The sequence below is a fragment of the Acanthochromis polyacanthus genome, chromosome 10, assembly GCF_021347895.1.
Source record: "Acanthochromis polyacanthus isolate Apoly-LR-REF ecotype Palm Island chromosome 10, KAUST_Apoly_ChrSc, whole genome shotgun sequence".
Lineage (NCBI taxonomy): Eukaryota > Metazoa > Chordata > Actinopteri > Pomacentridae > Acanthochromis > Acanthochromis polyacanthus.
The window spans coordinates 4,466,833-4,485,756 of record NC_067122.1 but is presented as its reverse complement, the minus strand read 5'-3'; the positions used below and the strand labels follow the sequence as shown (position 1 = coordinate 4,485,756).

Below are 18,924 nucleotides of genomic sequence, written 5' to 3'. Positions count from 1 at the left end.
CACACTAAGAGGATTAGCCTGAGCTCTATCAGTGTTACTCATAAAGACCACCGAACACTGAGCACCAACAGTTAAGATCATGTGGAAGAGATTAAACTTAAAAGTCTGCAAGTTTGTGCATTTCGGGGACATATTTTAATTATTTCACTCAAGCCTGTTATCCAGCGAAACAAAAGACCAAATGAATTAATTAGCAGCCATTTTACACAAACGCTTGGTTTTAATGCAGGACTTAAAAAAAAAGCAGCGCAGATAACAAAGGAGCATTGCTTATAAGAGAGAAAAGAAAAAAAAGATTTGTAGGTTAAGTCAAATCAATTAAATGATAAAAACCAGCACAGATGAAAGTATAAATGAAATGATAGATATCGGTCTTTATGAAGCGATGCGATTAACTTCGATTTAAAGGGGATTAGCGCCAGGACAAGAAGAAAATTAATTGATTACAGAGGCGACAGTTTTGATTTGATGATTTAAAGCGTTTATTACACATAAATGAGAAAGAGAGGCTGGTTAAAATGCGTCTGAAATGAGGATTTCTTGTTTTTATCTCCACGATAAGATGCTTGATTAAGTAAACGTCGATCTTTTGGGCAAAACAAACGACTGTCCCTTTGATTTTTAGCTATTTTTTTTGAACATTTATATGTGATTTTCACAACTTTTCTCTTTGGAAACAACAGTGAAGACCAACAAAAAGTACAGCGTGAGCATCCAGAACCCTGATGCATCTTTTTCCTGTCATTCAGTGAGTTATGGTGCATTTTATTTTTGGCAGGTGGATTTGGTTTAACTTAAATTCCAGCAAGCAGTTTGAAGCCAGAAACTGGAAAAAGTGGGAAAATGTACATTTTTCTTGGCTCCACGGTTGACAATACTCCTCAATAAATGCACTTTCTACTTCTGTTTGAGTAATTTTTTTTTCAAAAATCTACTCTTTCTACGGAAAAATAACACCTAATTATTTACTCTGAACCTGTGTTTAAAGATTTATGACTCAGTAAGAAGAGCTGTGCTTGTGGCTGAATGCTACGGAGCAAGGAAATATTGAAAAAATTGACTAATGCATTTTTAATTTACCACCTTTCCTGGCTAATTATTGTGAATGTGTTGCCCTTAAGGCAATTGCTTTCTGTTCATAACAATTTCATGTGTCTAAAAATTGTTAAATATGTTTAAAAGTATAAAATAATCATTTAGAGATGTTTAATGTGTGCATTTCATCATTATTTATGTATGTAGTTTAAAAATACGGAGGAATAATTCCACTTCCTGTTTTGCCGTACCACTTCCGGTTTGCGGCGCTACTTCCGGTTTCCGTTAGGATCGCGAACGAGACGCATGCGGAGCCCAACATGGTGTCTGTGGTGATCTTACGTCAGCCACTTTGAAGCTTTTACAAGGCAATGCCGTAAGTGTGTGAATTTACTGATATATAGCTTAACTATTATATTTTTTTGTTATTCTGTTATGAAGTGAAGTTTGTATGCAGAACAGAACAGAACAGAACGATGTACTTTATTTTGTTTTGCATTGAGATATGTTTCTTAAGAGAAATGTTCTTGTATTTGTAGTTTTCACCACCTGGAGAGAAAATAAAAGCATCAAAACGTCCCCTGTTTGTCCCGGTTCTTCTCCGGAGGTTTAACTGGGCTTTATATCGATGACACTACAGTGAATAATAAAAGCACAAAACGTTGTTCTCCCCTGGTACTATTTGTGACACTGGGCAGACCTACAAAAAACACAAACAGTAATGTCACATTGGAGGTCACAGTCTCACTCCAAACTCCAAATCTTCTTCTGTGCTGGAGGACTGACGTGATAAAACCCCGCAGCTGAGCATGCGTGGAGCGACGGGGGAATGAATCTTGTTTTGATGCGAGGCTGAGCCGTGAAAGTCTGAAAATTAAAATGTTGGGGGACGTGGTGACACATTAGGAGTCCCAGGCACCCAAATTAATTACTGCTGTCACATGGCGAGAATGCATCTCCGCAAAAGTCGACTTTTTCCTGGAAGTTAATGGAAAAATCATGTTTACAACCGAGAAGATGCACTACTGAAATTAACAGCTCTATTCCACTCATTAGACCTCAATATTAGCTCATATAAAACTGGTTTTGGGAGCTGCTTATTTAAAAATGTAATTCCAGATATGACAGAAATCATTAGAGATAAAACCAGTGATTTATTTTTAAATATATAAATCAATCTACAATTTACTGCACAGTCTGTGAATCGTCAGAAATGACAAGAAAATGTGGCTCCAGCACGTATTTTAATGCTCAGTTGGAATTATTCAGTTATCAATAATTAGTGATTTAGCAATCTGATGCTAACACACACACACACACACAAACACTGCTTTCTAAAACAAAATCTTCAAGTTTGAGAAAAACTCTCACCATATGGTCCATTTGCAAGCTGTCAGTCATATTATATGATGTTAGAATAACTTTAAATCTAAGCTAGCATGAAGGACATTTTCACATGTTTCCTAAAAAAGATGCCAAGTGGTTGTTCTTTTTCTGTTAGTCAGGTCAAAAATGTACCATGAACCTACATATTACATGATGTTAAAGTGTGCAGTTGTTGTTGGAATAACTTTAAATTGCAGCTAACACGAAGGAAGTTCTCGAATGAATCCAAAATGAGGCTGCGGTCCTTTTTCTTTTTTTCAAACTTAACCCTTAAAAAGCCGGGACCGAATATACTCGGTTCGCGCTTACTCGTACACACAGTCGAAACCGAACATTCTCGGCTCGCTAATTAACATAAAATATGCACACACCCGTATGTTTAAGTCGAACAAAGGTAAGATATAAACATTGGCCCCAAATTTGCTTATTTCAAACGATAAAGCCGTATGAGCCGTTATAGCAAAGCCGCAATTACGAAGCTTTTATCGGGGCCGTGTACCGTAATAACACGGCCGAAATTCACAATGGCGAACGTCTACAACAATGCAACCTTGCAAGACTTGATCGATATTTTTATGGATTAGGTGGTTTTAGTATATGTACTTCTCCAGAAACATGGCCTTGTAAGGGTTAATTGGTGTTTGTAAGGCCAAAAATGAACTATAAGCCTTCATATCGTCAAATATTCTTGACTGAACATCCTAGACACACGAGCAAATAATGCTCTACTATGATACATGTAATTATCATAAAGGAGAGGTTAACAAATGTCATCATAATAGCATTTCTGCTACGTACAAGTGTGCTGGTTTCTCACATAAAACCTAAAAACCAGTCTCTCCAGCTCCAGTTTAGTGAATCTGCAGCGTGTGAGCTGTCAGCAGGTTGTCGCTGCTTGCAGGAGGTGATTTCTCCGAACACACTCGGTCCTTCTGTTCCGCTCTAACAGGACGGCTGCTGCTACAACACACACACGTCCGGTCGGCCTGATGTACCAGATAAACTTTGCCGCGTCTGCACATTGCTACAAATCCTTGACAGGATGCTGAATGTGTATTACACACATGGCGGAGCCTCCGCAGATGTCCCACTTTCTCAGAAAAGAGGTTTGGGCTCTGTGGTTCTCTGCCTGCTGCATCGTGACGCCTAAACGCCGGATGCTGACGTCGGTAGCGGTGGTCCTCGTTGTCCTGGAGCGTGACAGCCGTTTGGACCTCCATCCCAGCTTTTGCTTTTGTGCTTTCACTAAACTACAAGTCAGGTTACATGGGAAATCCATTTTTTAAGCATTACTAATGATAGAAAACAGAATTTTGTTCTGAATACAAGTTTTGATTAGCCTAGTCGCGCTAGACCCATGTTTCTGAAGGCACAAGGGTCTAGGGCCATTCGACAGGGAGGGAGGCAGGCTAAAAGGTTGTCTTTCAAATCACTCTGCTGCAATTGGGTAGGTATACAACCAATCAGTGCAACAAATAGGCCGACGTAGTTCCTAGAGTGCCGGCGGATTGTGGCTAAGTCCTATTAGCTTCCCAACCAGCGGAGCCAACTGGTATATTAAGGATTTGCCATATCCCGTCGGCATAAGTCCAAATACGTCTTTCTTCTCAATGAAACACTTCAGTGCCGTCCTTTGTTTATCTTTCAAGTTGAATTTTAGTTTCAAATCTTTAAGGGCTGTGGACAAAGCCGAGTCGAAAGATAACTGTTTATTGTGCGGCAGTTGTTTCTGTCAGAATCGTCGCGCCTCTGTCGTCACTTAGTTACGCCGCCTTCTGACTCTAGACTTCATGGTGATTCGTCCGGCCAGTTTTAGGAGAATCCAGCCTCGAGCCTTATGGAGGGTAACTAGACCCACCCTGGCAGAGAATTAAATTTGTTGCTGTGGGTGTCTAGCGCGGCTAGGCTAAGTTTTGATACTTCTTTAACTCAACAATCTTTGTGGAAACCTTTAACTTAAATGGAATTTTTAAATATTAAATGCGGAGATTTAAGGTTTAGTCAAGACAAGTTGCCTAAAGTCAAAAATGTGTTGGATTATGTGATAATATTATTGAAGGAGACCTGAATTTATATTTTATTCACTTTTAAATTACCACAATTATTGCTCGTAACTTGATGCAGAACTTCCTGTTTTTTTTCTATATTCTATATCCTCATTTATATCAAACTATCTGATTATTTTATGCATTTTCTTGTGTTTATTTTATATAATACAATACATTATGTCATTTTCACATTCTGTCACTCATACATATTCTGTTGATTTTTTTCTATTACATATTTCCTATATTTTTTATTTTATTCCATTTTACCTTCACTTTATACCCTAATATTCTGTGTTGTTTTATTGTTTACCCCTTTATTAAATATCCATGCTGCTTTAACAATTTAATTTCCCTTTAGGGATTAATAAAGTCACCTAAATCTGAGTATAACATCACATGTTTAGGTCTGTGTGCCTGCAGTGCTGTTTGTATGAGTGACAGAACAGATTAAATGTGCTCGATCACATTTAAATTTATTAATTTGGTGGAAACCTTTGTCTAAAACAAGGGACAAAGTTCAATCCTACGTTGATTTGAGAATTAGCAGCTAGATTGGAGGGCTAAGGAAAACTACGAGATACCAATTAGATGGAAAGTGTTTGCTGAGAGGGGCAGGTGAGGTTTTTGTGGTACCTCAGTGGAAAGAAAGTCATGTGTGGACTCCTCCTCTTGACGTTTAACTCGGAATGAATGTTATGTAAAGGTAGGACTCAAACAGGAGATACAGCTTGAGCGAGGTGGAGTCATGGATTTAAAGTCCAGCAGGGTCAGAACTGAGGACTGGACACTCCTTCTTACAGAGTTTCAATTCGCTTTAAATTCAACTTTTCATGATTTATGGCACTACAACTGTGTCATTCTGCACAAAATACATGTTTAAGTTGTTTCCATTTCTAGTCATGGTTGTGTCATTTTCGTAGAGGTGCAGGATTTCATATTAGAGTGAAATATGAGCCCACAGTGAGTAAAAATGTGGCACTAGCAAACAAAAACACCCAGACACTGCTTGTGGTGCATTAAAAGGACATGTTAAGAATCAAGGAAAGTGTAATATTTGAATAAGGACACCAATTTGGTGAACACAGCTGAAAGCTTAACAGCTAAAATTTACAAAACCTAGTAACAAAAGTTCTTTTTCTAAACACTGGCTCATAAAGGCAGCAGTGAAAAAGAGCATGTATGTTTTCAAACTGAGGTATATTCAACGTGGTCGGATTAAAAACTGTGGGGAAAGCCAGAGACACATTCATTCTGTGCATGAATACAGGTGTGATTACGGCTAAGATCGGGAAGCGAAACGCCTTTACAGGAGAAGATGCATTGTAAATTGGATCCTAATGGTTGTTAAAGATGTTGCACAGTCATCAGGTGAGAGAGGACTGTCTGGTGGAGGAGTTGGGGCGGGGGGATAAGGAGGCCCCGAAAGGTGGAAAATAATTTTCCTCGTGCTGATATTGTCATGGAAAAATGCCACTTTTGCAGAAGTTAAGCTGGAGGCGAATGGTTGATAGAAGAGTCAATGAGGTCTAGAAGATCTCCAGATTTATGCCATTTTCTCCCGGCGTCTCTGAGATTGGCTCACAGCTTGCATAGATAGCAACGGCTGGGATGGAGCAGCCAGAGCAGGTCTAATGGAGAGAGGGCTTAGAGTGGAACAGAGTGGATCTGTGGCATCATTTATGCTGAGAGAGGAGGATGTGCCGTGGGGTGGAAAGGTGGAAATGATTGTGTCAAACGGAGCCCACATGTGTGAACTTCAGGAAGTTCAGTGAGGGACACGGTGCATGCTCTTTGGGCTGGTTTCCACCAACTTTGCTGTCACGTTTGTGTTTATGCTCGATTAAAAAGCATAAAAGACAGATCATATGCTTACTAAGAAAGGGATTTGTGCTTACATGCAGGTATCTGTACGTTTTAATGTTATAATGTTAGTGGGCACTCATAGGTGACAACGCATCTCCGGTGATGTTACATAATAACATAAAAGCAACAAGCAGTTTAATAAATTACTTCTTGAAAGGACTAAACAGATAAAGTAATGCACTACATTTTAAAAAGTAATTCGTAATGTTTAATGAATTACATATAAACGCTGTTAGTGACCGCTTATTGAGGTCACAATGTTTATTTCACAGGCGTGAACTAACCGTGACGTCACCCGTTGGTTTCAACACCGAGAAAATGTAGCCCGGATTTTGCTACTTCCTGGTCGCCATTTTGGATTTTTTGGAGCCAGTGACGTAAAAAGCGTCATCAAACAGGCTGGACCGGAGAGCAACTAGGGGCAGGACCAGTCTATGGGCGGGCCAGACTGAGAGCTGAGGACTCTCTTATCCCGCCCACATTTTACCGCAGAGGCTTCTGTTGCTGTCTATCAAGTATAGCCACGCCCCCTGGCTCTGCCAACTTTAACGATTTATTTAAAATTCGGTATTGATTTATTTTAAGATCGGCCACCTGATCTCTTATTTTGACCATGAAAACTAACGGGAAAAAAATCCTGAGCTGTAGAACATCAGCCTATTAAATTTTATTTTTTCCGGTGATGAATTGGGGTTTATGGAGAAAAAGCTTTTTGGAGCCAACCCTAGAGGACGGCGTGATATTGCAAGTTTTTGACACTTCCGGGTGGGCTTCATTTTTGGAGCCAGATGCTACGTCCACTTTATATACAGTCTATGGTATTTCAGCAAATACACTACCGTACAAAAGTTTGAGCTCACTTAGAAATGTCCTAATTTTTGAAAGAAAAGCTTTTTTTTTTTCCAATGAAGATGACATCAAATGAATCAGAAATACAGTCTAGACATTGTTGATGTAGTAAATGACTATTCTAGCTGGAAACAGCAGATTTTGTGTTCACCTCATAAAAGTCACCACACATCAGATGACGTTCTGAGGACGACTGCAGATGTAGTCGAAACATGTCAGCAAAGTAAAAAACTCATCCATGCTGACTTTGTCCGAAAAAAGAATTGCTAATCTAATAAAAGCAAAAGACAAAATGAACAGAATCAGTCTACTACTTGGGCTCTAGAGGATCAAACCGGCTAAAAGTGTCGTTATTTGCCCTTTTTTAAATGGTTTTCATCTATCTATCTATCTATCATTTTCTACTTGCCTTCATCCACATCATAGCTTGAGGGTTTGCTTCACTTCACATATTAAAAAAACACAACAAATTCAGATTTCTAGAGGCGTGGAGGACACGTCAACCCACTTCTGTTTGGTCCATTGTGTCGAGTCAGTGTCGTTTACTTTTGTTTCTGCTGTGAAAATACTTGGTTAATTTTGTTCAGCGAGACTACCTGGTTGGGTTTAGGAAATGGGTTGAAAGACATCTGGAGAAGAAACGCAGGCATCTTACAAAGTTACAGCTTCCTTTGTGACAATAATAGTTGTTGTGCTGTGGACAAATGGAGCTCCAACACTGGGCTGCATAGTGTCACACCGCTGCCTCCTTTGTGGCTTCGTGATTGTGTAGTGCAACTTCTTATGATACATATAATCTTAATGTTTTTGTGAGCTTAATGCATCTAAGTAAAACATCAAGCATGTCAAGATAAGATATGCATTTTGGATTCCCTTTTATAAAGAAAACGTCAAATAAACTTTTTGGTCTTTCTTCCGAAAACACATGATTCATTTCCGAACCGAATTCTTGAAATGAAATAATCCCGAATTTTCCCTTTGATACAGCATCCCTCATGGACAAATGAGACAACACATCAAGCAGCGGGAGATTGGGCTACATCTAAATCTGGTGATCCAATCTCCAGAAGTTCCCTTTGGTCTCGTAGCAGAAGCGACCGTCAGTCATGACTTCTCCTGGCACTGCTCTACAGTTGAGCGATAAACATCAAAAAACAGAGTAAACAACATTTACAACACCCACTTTCTGCCTCTTCCCCCGGGACGGTTTAATATCCTGAGCCGACTCGTCGCCTCTGAGATCAAGCTGATCAACAGAGGGTTCATTCTGATGTTGTCAAGTTAAAGAAATGAAAGCAGCAGCGCAGAAGTGCAAGGGTTCATCCCTGCTCTGACGGTACTTATAAAGGACCAATCTCACTCCTCCTCCTGCTGGACATGAAGGTGAAAACTGAAGTTGATAACGGATCAGACTCACTGCTGGAATACTAACAGGCTGAGTAGATTACCATGGCTGCTGCTGTTGCTGCTTGGTTTTTTCATTTGCCCCTGAGCAGACGCAATAAAAGCAAGGAGGAGGAGGAGGAGGCACCGGCAGGCTAAAAGGTTTGTCGGCTGAAGGAGGCTATAACTCTGAGAGCCTTAAATAGGGAAAAAAAGAAGCAGCAAAGAAGTAGAGGCTGATAGGAAATGAAAACCTCTAACTTTGATGCAATAAGAGAACTCTAAAGCAGCGATGAAGGTCTCTGAAAGTCACTTTTTATCATCGAACACGGTTTTATAACTGATCGTTTCTGTGCACCTTTCAAACCATAAACCTCCACTTTAATTCTTGAAATATTCCTTTGCTAGGCTTTTCCTTTAGCAGTCTTCTCTAAATGATCATTGTCCAGATGTGTTCCAATGTCAGGAACAGGTGCTGTGTAGCTGAGCTGGTAGTTTTGGTCAATTTAAGACATGCTCATTTTATTTCAGAAGACTTTAAACAACTTTTCCAGATGATTTGCTGTAAATATCACCACCGCAATCCAACATATCTGAAAAAACCTGCAGCAGTTTACACTACTCACCATGGAGTCAAGTTTGTACCTGATCTGATCTGAGTCATTTAATACTGACTCCTGATTTTATGTCATTTTATGAACACTTCAAGGACAATAAAATTATTAAAATCAACTAAATGTATGTGCTTGACAACTGAATAGCTCCATAATGCCTTAAGAAGCATGTAGTTCTGCATTGACGCTGTTCCTTAATGCTTTTTTTTACTTAACAAAATAACAAACGAGCTCAGCACAATTTCGCTTCATGCAGAAATTTTTAGACAAAACAATCAGGTAAACAAATTAAAATATGTCTTCATATGCAGCCCTTACGACAGTTCAATTTGGTGCTGCATTATAGTAGAAAACTACAACACTCAAATGATGAACCGACGATGACTTTTAAGATTGGATTGGGCATCGGTAGTTTTAAACTGCTTCATTGTCACATTTTGGGTGATTTTTGGAACATTTCAGCAGATGTGTTGCCATGCTTTGTTCCCAAGTTGTCACAACAATTTCATGAAAATGCAATGAATTTACTGTGACTCTGTTTAGCAGGTCTGGCTTGCTTCTTCTTGATAGCAACACTGGCTGAAGCTCATGAAAACCAGAGTATAGTAAGGTATTCATCATATCAAATGTGGAAAAATGGATGCCTTACAGAAAAAAAAAAGATAGAACAACCTGCAGCAACTCACAAACATAAAAGTGTTTCTGTGGCACCAACATGGCGCTCGGGGGGGGGGGGTTGAATTTTTGAAAACATCTTGTGCAAAGTTTGCATGCCCTCATCAAAACCAACAAAATGGAAGCTTTAAGGCGCATCTGTGCTGCAGCAGTCAGTTTAACAACCACGCGCTCTCGCAGCTGGAACATAAAACGGCAGACTTCCTCCACTCACCGTATGCTGTAGAGCACGTTGCCGTTTTTAGAGATGCGCAGCAGCTTGTTGTCGGTGGTGACCTCGTGGAAGTTGGCCCCCTTCTCATTGGCGAAGAACAAGTCAGGTTTCCAGATGGAGTCCAGCATAGAGGGGTCGAGGTCCAGCGAGTCGTCGGGGTACTCGCTGTAGGCCAGCCGAGGGTCGTTCCACTGCTGTCTCAAGAAGATGTTCACTCTGTAGTCCTGCAAGCAGACACAGGACATTGAGGTGTTAGACCTATGTTTGTATTTATTCCAGTATAATGTACATAGGAAAATGCAGAGATTTCTGTTGAATGAGACAACACAGAGTTCTTGTCTTTACTGTGCAAGACAAGCCACGTGTGCCTTAAATCCAATCATCTCTAATGGCTTCTGTTGACGAATTTTAGGAGCATACCAGCTGACATTTAAAATTCAGTCTAGGTGTGATGAAACATTTCAACAATGAACACTTCTGGCTAAGTTATGAGCATTACGACATTTTCCTAAATTCTAAAACAAAGATCTGCAGCTGGACCGGGGTGGGCTGTTGGAAGAAAGCTACATCCTTGAATCAAGTTTGGCGAAGTCTGAAGTACGTTAAATCAAGTGTTCAGGAAGTCATTCGTCATTGTATTCCCACATGGGCTTGGTAAGGTTTAGGTAAGACACGGTCATTATGACAGATTGATGAAGGGAGTGCCAGTGCAGTGGGCTTAAAAATTAAAGGCAGGTCATTTTCTAAAACAGCAATTTGACATCCTTCAGTGAGGCACTATGGTGGTTCGTTAAATATAAGGTCGGGATGAATAATAAAAATTATTAGCTAACCAGTTGTGTACCAGTGACAAGTCAAGGACTGATTTCAACAGTCTAAGCAACAAATTGTCAAACTGAGCGTATTTAAGGAACAAAACTACTGAACGACACATCAAAACTATACGGAACCAATGTTTGTGTACGGCTAGATGTCATTCAAAGGTTTTCCCACAGAGTGTCGAGAAACTGACTTCTTCTGACCTATTTTATCATCTCAGTAAACATTTTCCATGAGTTTATGGCCGCAATTGCTTGCTTCGATACTCGTTCAATGCAGCATGATGTTTGTTCTGTAAATTATGGTCCCATTTAGAGGAAAATAGGCGATAAAGTAAGATATGTTTTAGGACGGGGCTGCACTGTTTGATAATTTATTGTCATGCATAGCACGAATCAATATTTATTCATGTATGCGTTTTTTTCTTCATATATTGCATTTTAATCATATTTTCACTCACACAGTTGATTATTTTTGTTACCTGTTTCTCTCTGCTTCTTATTGTCATGCAGAAAATTGATACTGCTTTGTATATTCTAATGTACAGCTTGATCAAAGAGTGATGTCACCATGGCTACATCCATGTTTATTTGCTCTTGAACGCACCGTTTAACCCTCTGAAACACAAAAACCACCATTTAAAAGACGCGTTTGTTGTGAAACTCACCAAAAATGACACCATTTATCATCTTCTTGAACAAGCAGAAATGTTTATTACAAACTGTTTATGTGCTCCTGAATGCACCGTTTTCTACTGTTTCTGTTTTTCCTGTTTTGTTTTGTTGAAGACAAATAAACTGATTCTGAGCAAAGATGCATCCAAATCTGGACATTTTCTTAATCAAAACTTGTTTGTTCTTATTTCGGGCTGGATATTGCAAAATCCCAACATTTGGAATCAAATTGGTGGGTGTTTGGGATTGTGTTAGGTTCCAGTTTGATGTCTACAGGGGCTCCCTGTCTGCCATAGAAGTATTTTGTCAATTATTTACCCTTGAACTGATGTAAAAATCGTACCATCTGAATTTCTGCCTCGTCGACTAAAAGAAAAACAGACAGCAAGTCTCTGCCAATAACTACAACTTGTCGTGCCAATACTAGCTTAAAAATGTGAGTGTATGTTTCTGTTACATTATTAGTTTTAGCTTCAAATCATTTCAGCAGAGGAGAAAATAATTGTCACCAGAGTTGTACAATTTTGTCTCATGCTATCATTAACCAATGTGGTATCTCTGGTGCAGCCTCTTGTATTATGTTTCATATGAAGGCCAGTTTTCAGTCTAAATGGTAAATGGTCTGTATTTATATAGCGCTTTACTATACCTGCAAGGTACCCAAAGCGCTTTACATGATACATCACATTCACCCATTCACACACACATTCACACACTGATGGCGGAAGCTGCCATGCAAGGCGCTAACCACGACCCCATCAGGAGCAATTCGGGGTTTGGTGTCTTGCTCAGGGACACCTCGAGCACAATGGGGCGAGGATCGAACCGGCAGCCCTTCGGTTGCAAGACGGCCACTCTACCCACTGAGCCATGCCGCCCCAGTCTAAATTTATTGTTTTCCAATGCAGGCCAATCCAGCGCTGCACCTTGACTGCTTCTATTTGTATGATATGTCAGACGTACGGTATGGACATCCCCTGACAAGAAACCAAAAAAACCAATCAGTCTATTCCGTTCTGTTCTCATGGATATAACAAAATAAGGAAACTAATTTGAGAACATTGAGAACCGAGAGTCCAGCCTCAAAATCACAAGAGCTCATTGGATTCCCTTGGAAATTCAACAATTACACAAAAATACATTATTTATACACCCTCATATTATCCTATTACCACTGCTCCGTACACCGACGACTACCACGGCGTCGTCCTCTGGAGTCTCTCCGAAGCAGACGAGGCGGGTTGGAGGAAAATTGTTTTGGCAGAGAAATTAAATTACAGCACAAGCAGCTAACATTATAAAGCATAAATCCCTGAAACCCCACGAACAGAAGGATGTAAAATGTATCCGTGGAGAGATGTTCCCTTTAAAACAGAAGGAAAGATGTGGAGGAGGGAGGAAAAAAGGCTCGTTAAGGGTCACTGCACTGCTGACTCGAGATGCTGTAACTCCACACGGAGGAACGAATCGACAGATACCGGCAGATGTAGCGATGGAGTGATGGACAGGATTTCGCGGTCGAATGAGCAGGTGGTTATGGGTCTTCATCCATATGTCATTTTCTGCTTTATGTGAATGTAATAGCGAGTTGTAGCCTTGAGGTATTTCAGAGATCTTTTTCCCGTCTGTGAAGCGGTGCAGCGCCTCAGATCTACCTCGGCCTTGACGACCACGGCTTTTCATTTCTTTACTCTCCATCCCTATTTGTCTGCTCCTTCTCGAGGCCTTTTGTGTTGCTTGATTGATAAAACGAAGGTTTTAAAAGTGCTGCAGACATCTGGCAGTTCCACAAAACTGAAGGAGAACCGTGAAACTACATACACCGAGGAAGTTGCCAGAAATAGAGACATGCAGAGCGCAGACAGGCAGATGGATGTGGAGAGTTGTCCTGGCAGCTGAAGGTCGTGGATCTGCTGCTCCCTCTTTAGTCTTACACCGGGAGGAGATTTAGAGATACAATGGGAGGACACGCAGAAGGATAGATGAACAGAGGACAGAGGGGTTTAGAGAGTATGTTTCAAAGACAGGGCTTATACCGCTGCATGTACACATTTCAAACTCGCAGGCTTCAAGCTGAAGCTGATAACAAACGTTTCTGTTGAGTTGCTTTTTTTTTTTTTAAAGACACTTAGGCCTAGTCTGAACACACTTTGGTACTTTTTAAAACAGATGTTTCTCCTCCTTTGTTGCCCAAAAAATAATCTATGCAAAAATGCGGTAGAAGCACTTTCGAGAGCGTGCAGAATGAACGTGCAGTGAATCAACCCTAATCCTAAAGCCGTGCTGGCCATTCAGACACCTGAAAAAAGCCATTACTAGTTCTGTTACAGCACATTGTGGAAAGAGGGGAATCATATGTGTGGACTGATAGCAAAGAGGACAAATTCCTCTGTTTAAATCATGAGTGAACACGCAAAAAGTGCTGTTAGCAAGTTTAAAACGGCATTCATCATAACACAAAATCACCTCATGTAAAGAATGGTGCACAATCTGTCATCACAAGAGTCTACATCTTGGGAGGAGATTTCAAAAAGATCAGTTAAAAAAAGCATGTGCATGTAAATAAACAGCCAAAATGCACAGTAAAAGCTACATTTTAAAAAATACCCATGTACATCTAGACAAGGGCTTAGAGTGTGTGTGAGCATGGTTCGTTGTTCGATGGGGGTAGAAGAAAAATCTTTACAGGAAGACTAGTTTGGCTAAAATGCGTGAAAGTTGAGGGTAATCCATAGCTTTAAACCTTTATTTAATTGCACAGCACAGATGACAAATAAAACTGCAGTGAAATGTTTGGCTCGGTCTTAAACTGCTGATCTTTGCTATAGTGATTAAAATAGAAGATTCCGTTTTAGTCTAAAAAGGTTTCATCCAGCTGGAGTTTGGAAGTTAAATCCAGACTGCATCACAAGTGAGCTTCAAGCTCCTACTGTCAGACGGGACTGAGGAGATGTAAGATGTAAAACCTTCTGTCCTTACATGTAAAGACAAAATAGGTTAATCATGAGTTTAGCTCACTTCAGTCTTGATTAGCATCCCGTCCGAGGCGTTTGTTTGCAGTGAGAATGCCAGACAGATGGAGGAAATAGTGACAAAACAGTTTGGTTTGGTTTTGGCACTAAAATAACTCGGCTTGGGTTACAAAAAGGATTTAGGAAAGATTAGGGGACTTTTATTGTCATTGTTCCAAATAATAATTGCGTATTCGAACTGTAAATAGACTTAAGCAAGCAATCTTAAATGTTAAAGTTTCATCTTTCTTGGTTCCCTATTATTACTTCAACTGCTGGAGGTCTCTGCTGGTCGAAAACAATTGTGTCTGTTTTTTATGGCATGCATAATGTATACTTTGATAATGTTTGTCTTAAGGCAATGGTCCTCCATAATTACAGTCTGGATTTCTGGAATTCCTGTCTACCCTGAAGTTAGACAACGTGAACAGTGTCTGTTTAAGGTGGTATAAGTTCAGACGTTTTCTGTTTGAAGGGTTAGAATGAAAACTACAATGTCTCCACACACAGAGTCTGTCTTTCTCACAATGATATATCCACAAGCTTCAGCCGACTGTTCCCTGAATTTACATAAATGTTTTCAAATGTACGCTTCTCTCTTCCACACGGCTGTGCAAATGCTCGGTATGTGCAGCCCGATCGATCCAGGTAGAGGGTATTAGCTGGCGCTCCCTCAGTGCTTTATTGTGGAACCCGTCCGCCACCCATTCTCCGTTCCCGAGTCTCTTTACTCAGCGCGGGGTGGCATTTAGCTTGCCCCTCCATCTCCCTAATTGTCAATTATTTTCAGAATATGGAGCTCGGCTGCTGCGGCCAGGCTGGAGCCATCATTAAGCCGCGTGGCGTAGCAGAAATGCATCGCGGGGACAAGGTGCGGCCATGCCAGCAGCCCCAGCGGGTGGCATTTACAGGAGCAATCAGCTGCATGAGTGTGTGTGCGCGGAATCCAGTCACATGGCAATCAGCCTGACACCCGTCCCCGTTTATCACTGTTTATTACACTGAATATCTCACATGAAACAAATGAGCTTGACCTTTGGTGAATGAGTCGCCTTTTTCTTACACCCGAGAATATGATGAACAACCTGAAATGGCGCAGAGACGAGGAGAGTCTGTTGACGCAGAGAGGGGAACGAGGGAGTACGGAGGAGAGCTCGTGCCAGGATCATCAGTCACCAGCACGGCCAGGCAGTCTGATATGAGCTTGGAAAGGGCAAAAGTTGCAGAAATGGACTTGGTGGAGCCGCTCCAAACAAAGATAATTATGCATTCAGACGTCACACGCATCCCAGAGGGGGTTTGAACTATTCAAAGTCTACAAATCACAAGTGTAACCTTTTACCAATCTGTTCATCCACCAGCTGATTAGCAGCATCCACTCGCATTCACACAAGTGTCTGAGCCTTCCTTTATGAACTGTGACTTCTTGCTGTTCCTCCTCTGACTCCAGGACAGTGACGACTTCCCTCCACACCTCAGTGTCAGACTGAAATCCATTTATGACTCATCTATGCGACATCAGAACCGCTCATAATGCTTACTGAGCATCATAAAAGTTGGTTATTAACATTTGATTTCTTATCTAGATAGCTGGTGAGCTGTTTCTGTTGAATTATCAGTCATTAAAGCTGCGAGTTAATTTAGTTGAAGTATATTTTCATGGTGCAACTAGACCCATCTCCACAGCCGATCACCAGTGCTGAAGAATGGTCTGACTGCACTTCATTTTCAAATTCGTTTGTGTTTATTTAAACTAATCATTTCCATTTTAGGTGTACTAAGATCAAGATGCAGCAATGATGCTCCTGCAAAATAGTGTCAAAATAGGGAGTAGTTTTGTGCAAGAAAATTGCTAATTCACTGAAAGAACCAAGCAAGTCTGTCTGATTGCGCAATCCAAATCTTTGTCAGAACTTGCAGTCTGAAGTGTCAGGTTGTTGCTCTGAGGTTGATTTTGGGGAAAGCGAGGAGAATGTCATGTCAAATGTCAAATTTACACCCAAATGTACATCTGGTGAGTCAGACTTCATAGTTTTTAACATGTTCCCTCAAAATATTTAGATAATTCTATATCTATTTATATATTTTTCCAATCTCCATGGTTCCAACTGGCCTATTATTTTAAAGTACATGGATACTGAAACTGTCTGGAAGTTGAAAAATTCAGTTTCACAACAAACTACAAATCTAATTACTGTAAAGCTCAGACATAATGTAATTCTGTTTCATTTTTATCTTCTTGGCTTGTCAGTTACGGACACCCTGCAGTTATTTCTGTTAAAAATGTGTGCTATTTTGTGTAACAACCACGGCTGCATTCAAAAGTTAACTTAGTTTAAGTCTCAGGTTGTTGCTCTGAGGTTGATTTAGGGGAACGCGAGGAGAATGTCATGTCAAAAGTCAAACTTACACCCAAATGTACATCTGGTGAGTCAGACTTCATAGTTTTTAACATGTTTCCTCAAAATATTTAGAAAATTATGTAACTATTTAGATATTTTTCCAATTTCTATGGTTCCCAGAAGCTTATTTTTTAAAGTATACGGACACTGAAGATACCTGGAGGTTAAAATTTTCTGTTTCACCACAAATCTAAATACGGTACAGCTCAGCTATAATGAGCTCAAACTTTATCGAAGCTTAATGTATACAATTTGTCATCGGTAATTCTGCTTCACTTTCATCTTCTTGGCTTGTCAGACATGGACGCGCTGCAGTTATTTCTGCTGTTTTGTGTGACAAACATGGCTACAGTCGACAGAAAAGCAATCAGAAAGCAGAAATATTGAATTTCAGGAAATAGCTTAGAGTAATTGGCTCATTTGAGGAACTGGTTTATTAAAAAATGTCGTTGATACCGAGGCAGCTCTGTAATAAACACTCCCATGTGAGGACATGACAGAAGGCCATCAGACCGGTAAGCGCGACCCTCAAATTACCATCCACCGCCGCCACGCTGTTATGAAACCATTAGCAGAGGAACTGCTGTACTTACACAATACCGCGCTCATTTCAGCGTGTATTAAACTCAGGCAGTAAACCACGCATGAAAGACCGCAATCGTCTTCCTCCTCTTCCTCCAGCAACAACAACATCAACAACAACTGCAATAACTCCGAGAAACAGCGGCAGCCATATTCTAATTCCACGCCTGTCATAACATCCTGCCGGCTCCCTGGATGCTGCTCAGGTAGGAAGAGGAAGGTAGGAGGTTACGGAGGCTCACACATTATGGTAGCACATCTGCTCTGCTCAGACAACGCTGCACCGAGCGGGAGGAAGATGCTGTTTATTTACTGCACGGCGTCAAAACCGGCCCCCGCCACCGCCGGCAGAACAGCGGGACGTCAAGTCAATTTACAGAGGATCCGAGAAGCAAACATGTCTCTGAAGGTGATTTTAATGAAGGACAGTTTTGACCCACGATGCAATTAAACCTATATTTCTTTGTGTCTAAAAGCCTCCCTCAGACTAAATCATAAGCTGGTGAGTGCTGGGAATGAGCTCTACATTCAGGAATCGGATTAAAACATCATATTGGACTGTGGGACCAAAACGTTGTGAGGAGTTGGATGGAGCAAAGTGATTCTTTGGTCAACTGGTCCAATGATCTATGCCTCATACCAGCTGCTTTGGCTTCAAACAAAAAAAAAATATCAGGAAGCATTGTTTAAACTGAATGCACCTATCTGTATTTTTTGGTGTTCTTGCATTGTGCATTGTAAGATAATATGCTTTAATGACTGCAGTTATATATCTGTGTATCTTTTCATGGGACAACAGTGAAGAAATGACACTTTCATACAATGTAAAGTAGTCGGTGTACAGCTTGTGTAGTGGGGTAAACCTACTGTACCCTTAAAATAACACCACACAGACGCTAATGTCTAAACTGCTGGAAACAAAAGTGAGTACACCCATAAGTGAAAATGTCCAAACTGGGCCCAGTAAGCCATGTAGTCGGTGTTACAAGGTCTCAGGTGTGAATGAGGAGCAGCTGTGCTAAATTTGGTGTTATTGCTTTCACACTCTCTCATACTGGTCACTGGGAGTTCAACATGGCACCTCATGGGTATAATTCCTGGGTAGGTGTCCTGTGGTGCAGGCAAGGAAGAATCTGGGTTGCCAATGAAATAACAACATGAGGGATAACCTCCTTAAATCATTTTTGAGAGTTTGGTCAATATTTGTGTGATACTTCTGTCACTGAAATAGGAAATGGTCTTTTAAGATGCATTTTTACATTTGATGTTTTGCACAGAGTTACTTTTGTAAAGACAAATACAATCTTTTTTTAAACATTTTTGTTAAACTTCAGTGTACCGCCGGCAGTACACCTACTAATTTGCATAG

At 40.5% G+C, this 18,924-nt stretch overlaps 1 protein-coding gene across 4 annotated transcripts in view; it reads right to left on the bottom strand.

Annotated features, from left to right (window-relative positions):
- The window catches only part of glra1 (glycine receptor, alpha 1), a 161,800-nt gene that overhangs the window by 60,788 nt on the left and 82,088 nt on the right, over positions 1–18,924 (bottom strand). For all 4 annotated transcript variants that reach the window (XM_051954487.1, XM_051954488.1, XM_051954485.1 and 1 more), the window contains one exon: positions 10,068–10,291. In XM_051954487.1, the coding sequence (XP_051810447.1) occupies positions 10,068–10,291 (224 nt within the window). The remainder of the gene's footprint in view (positions 1–10,067; positions 10,292–18,924) is intronic.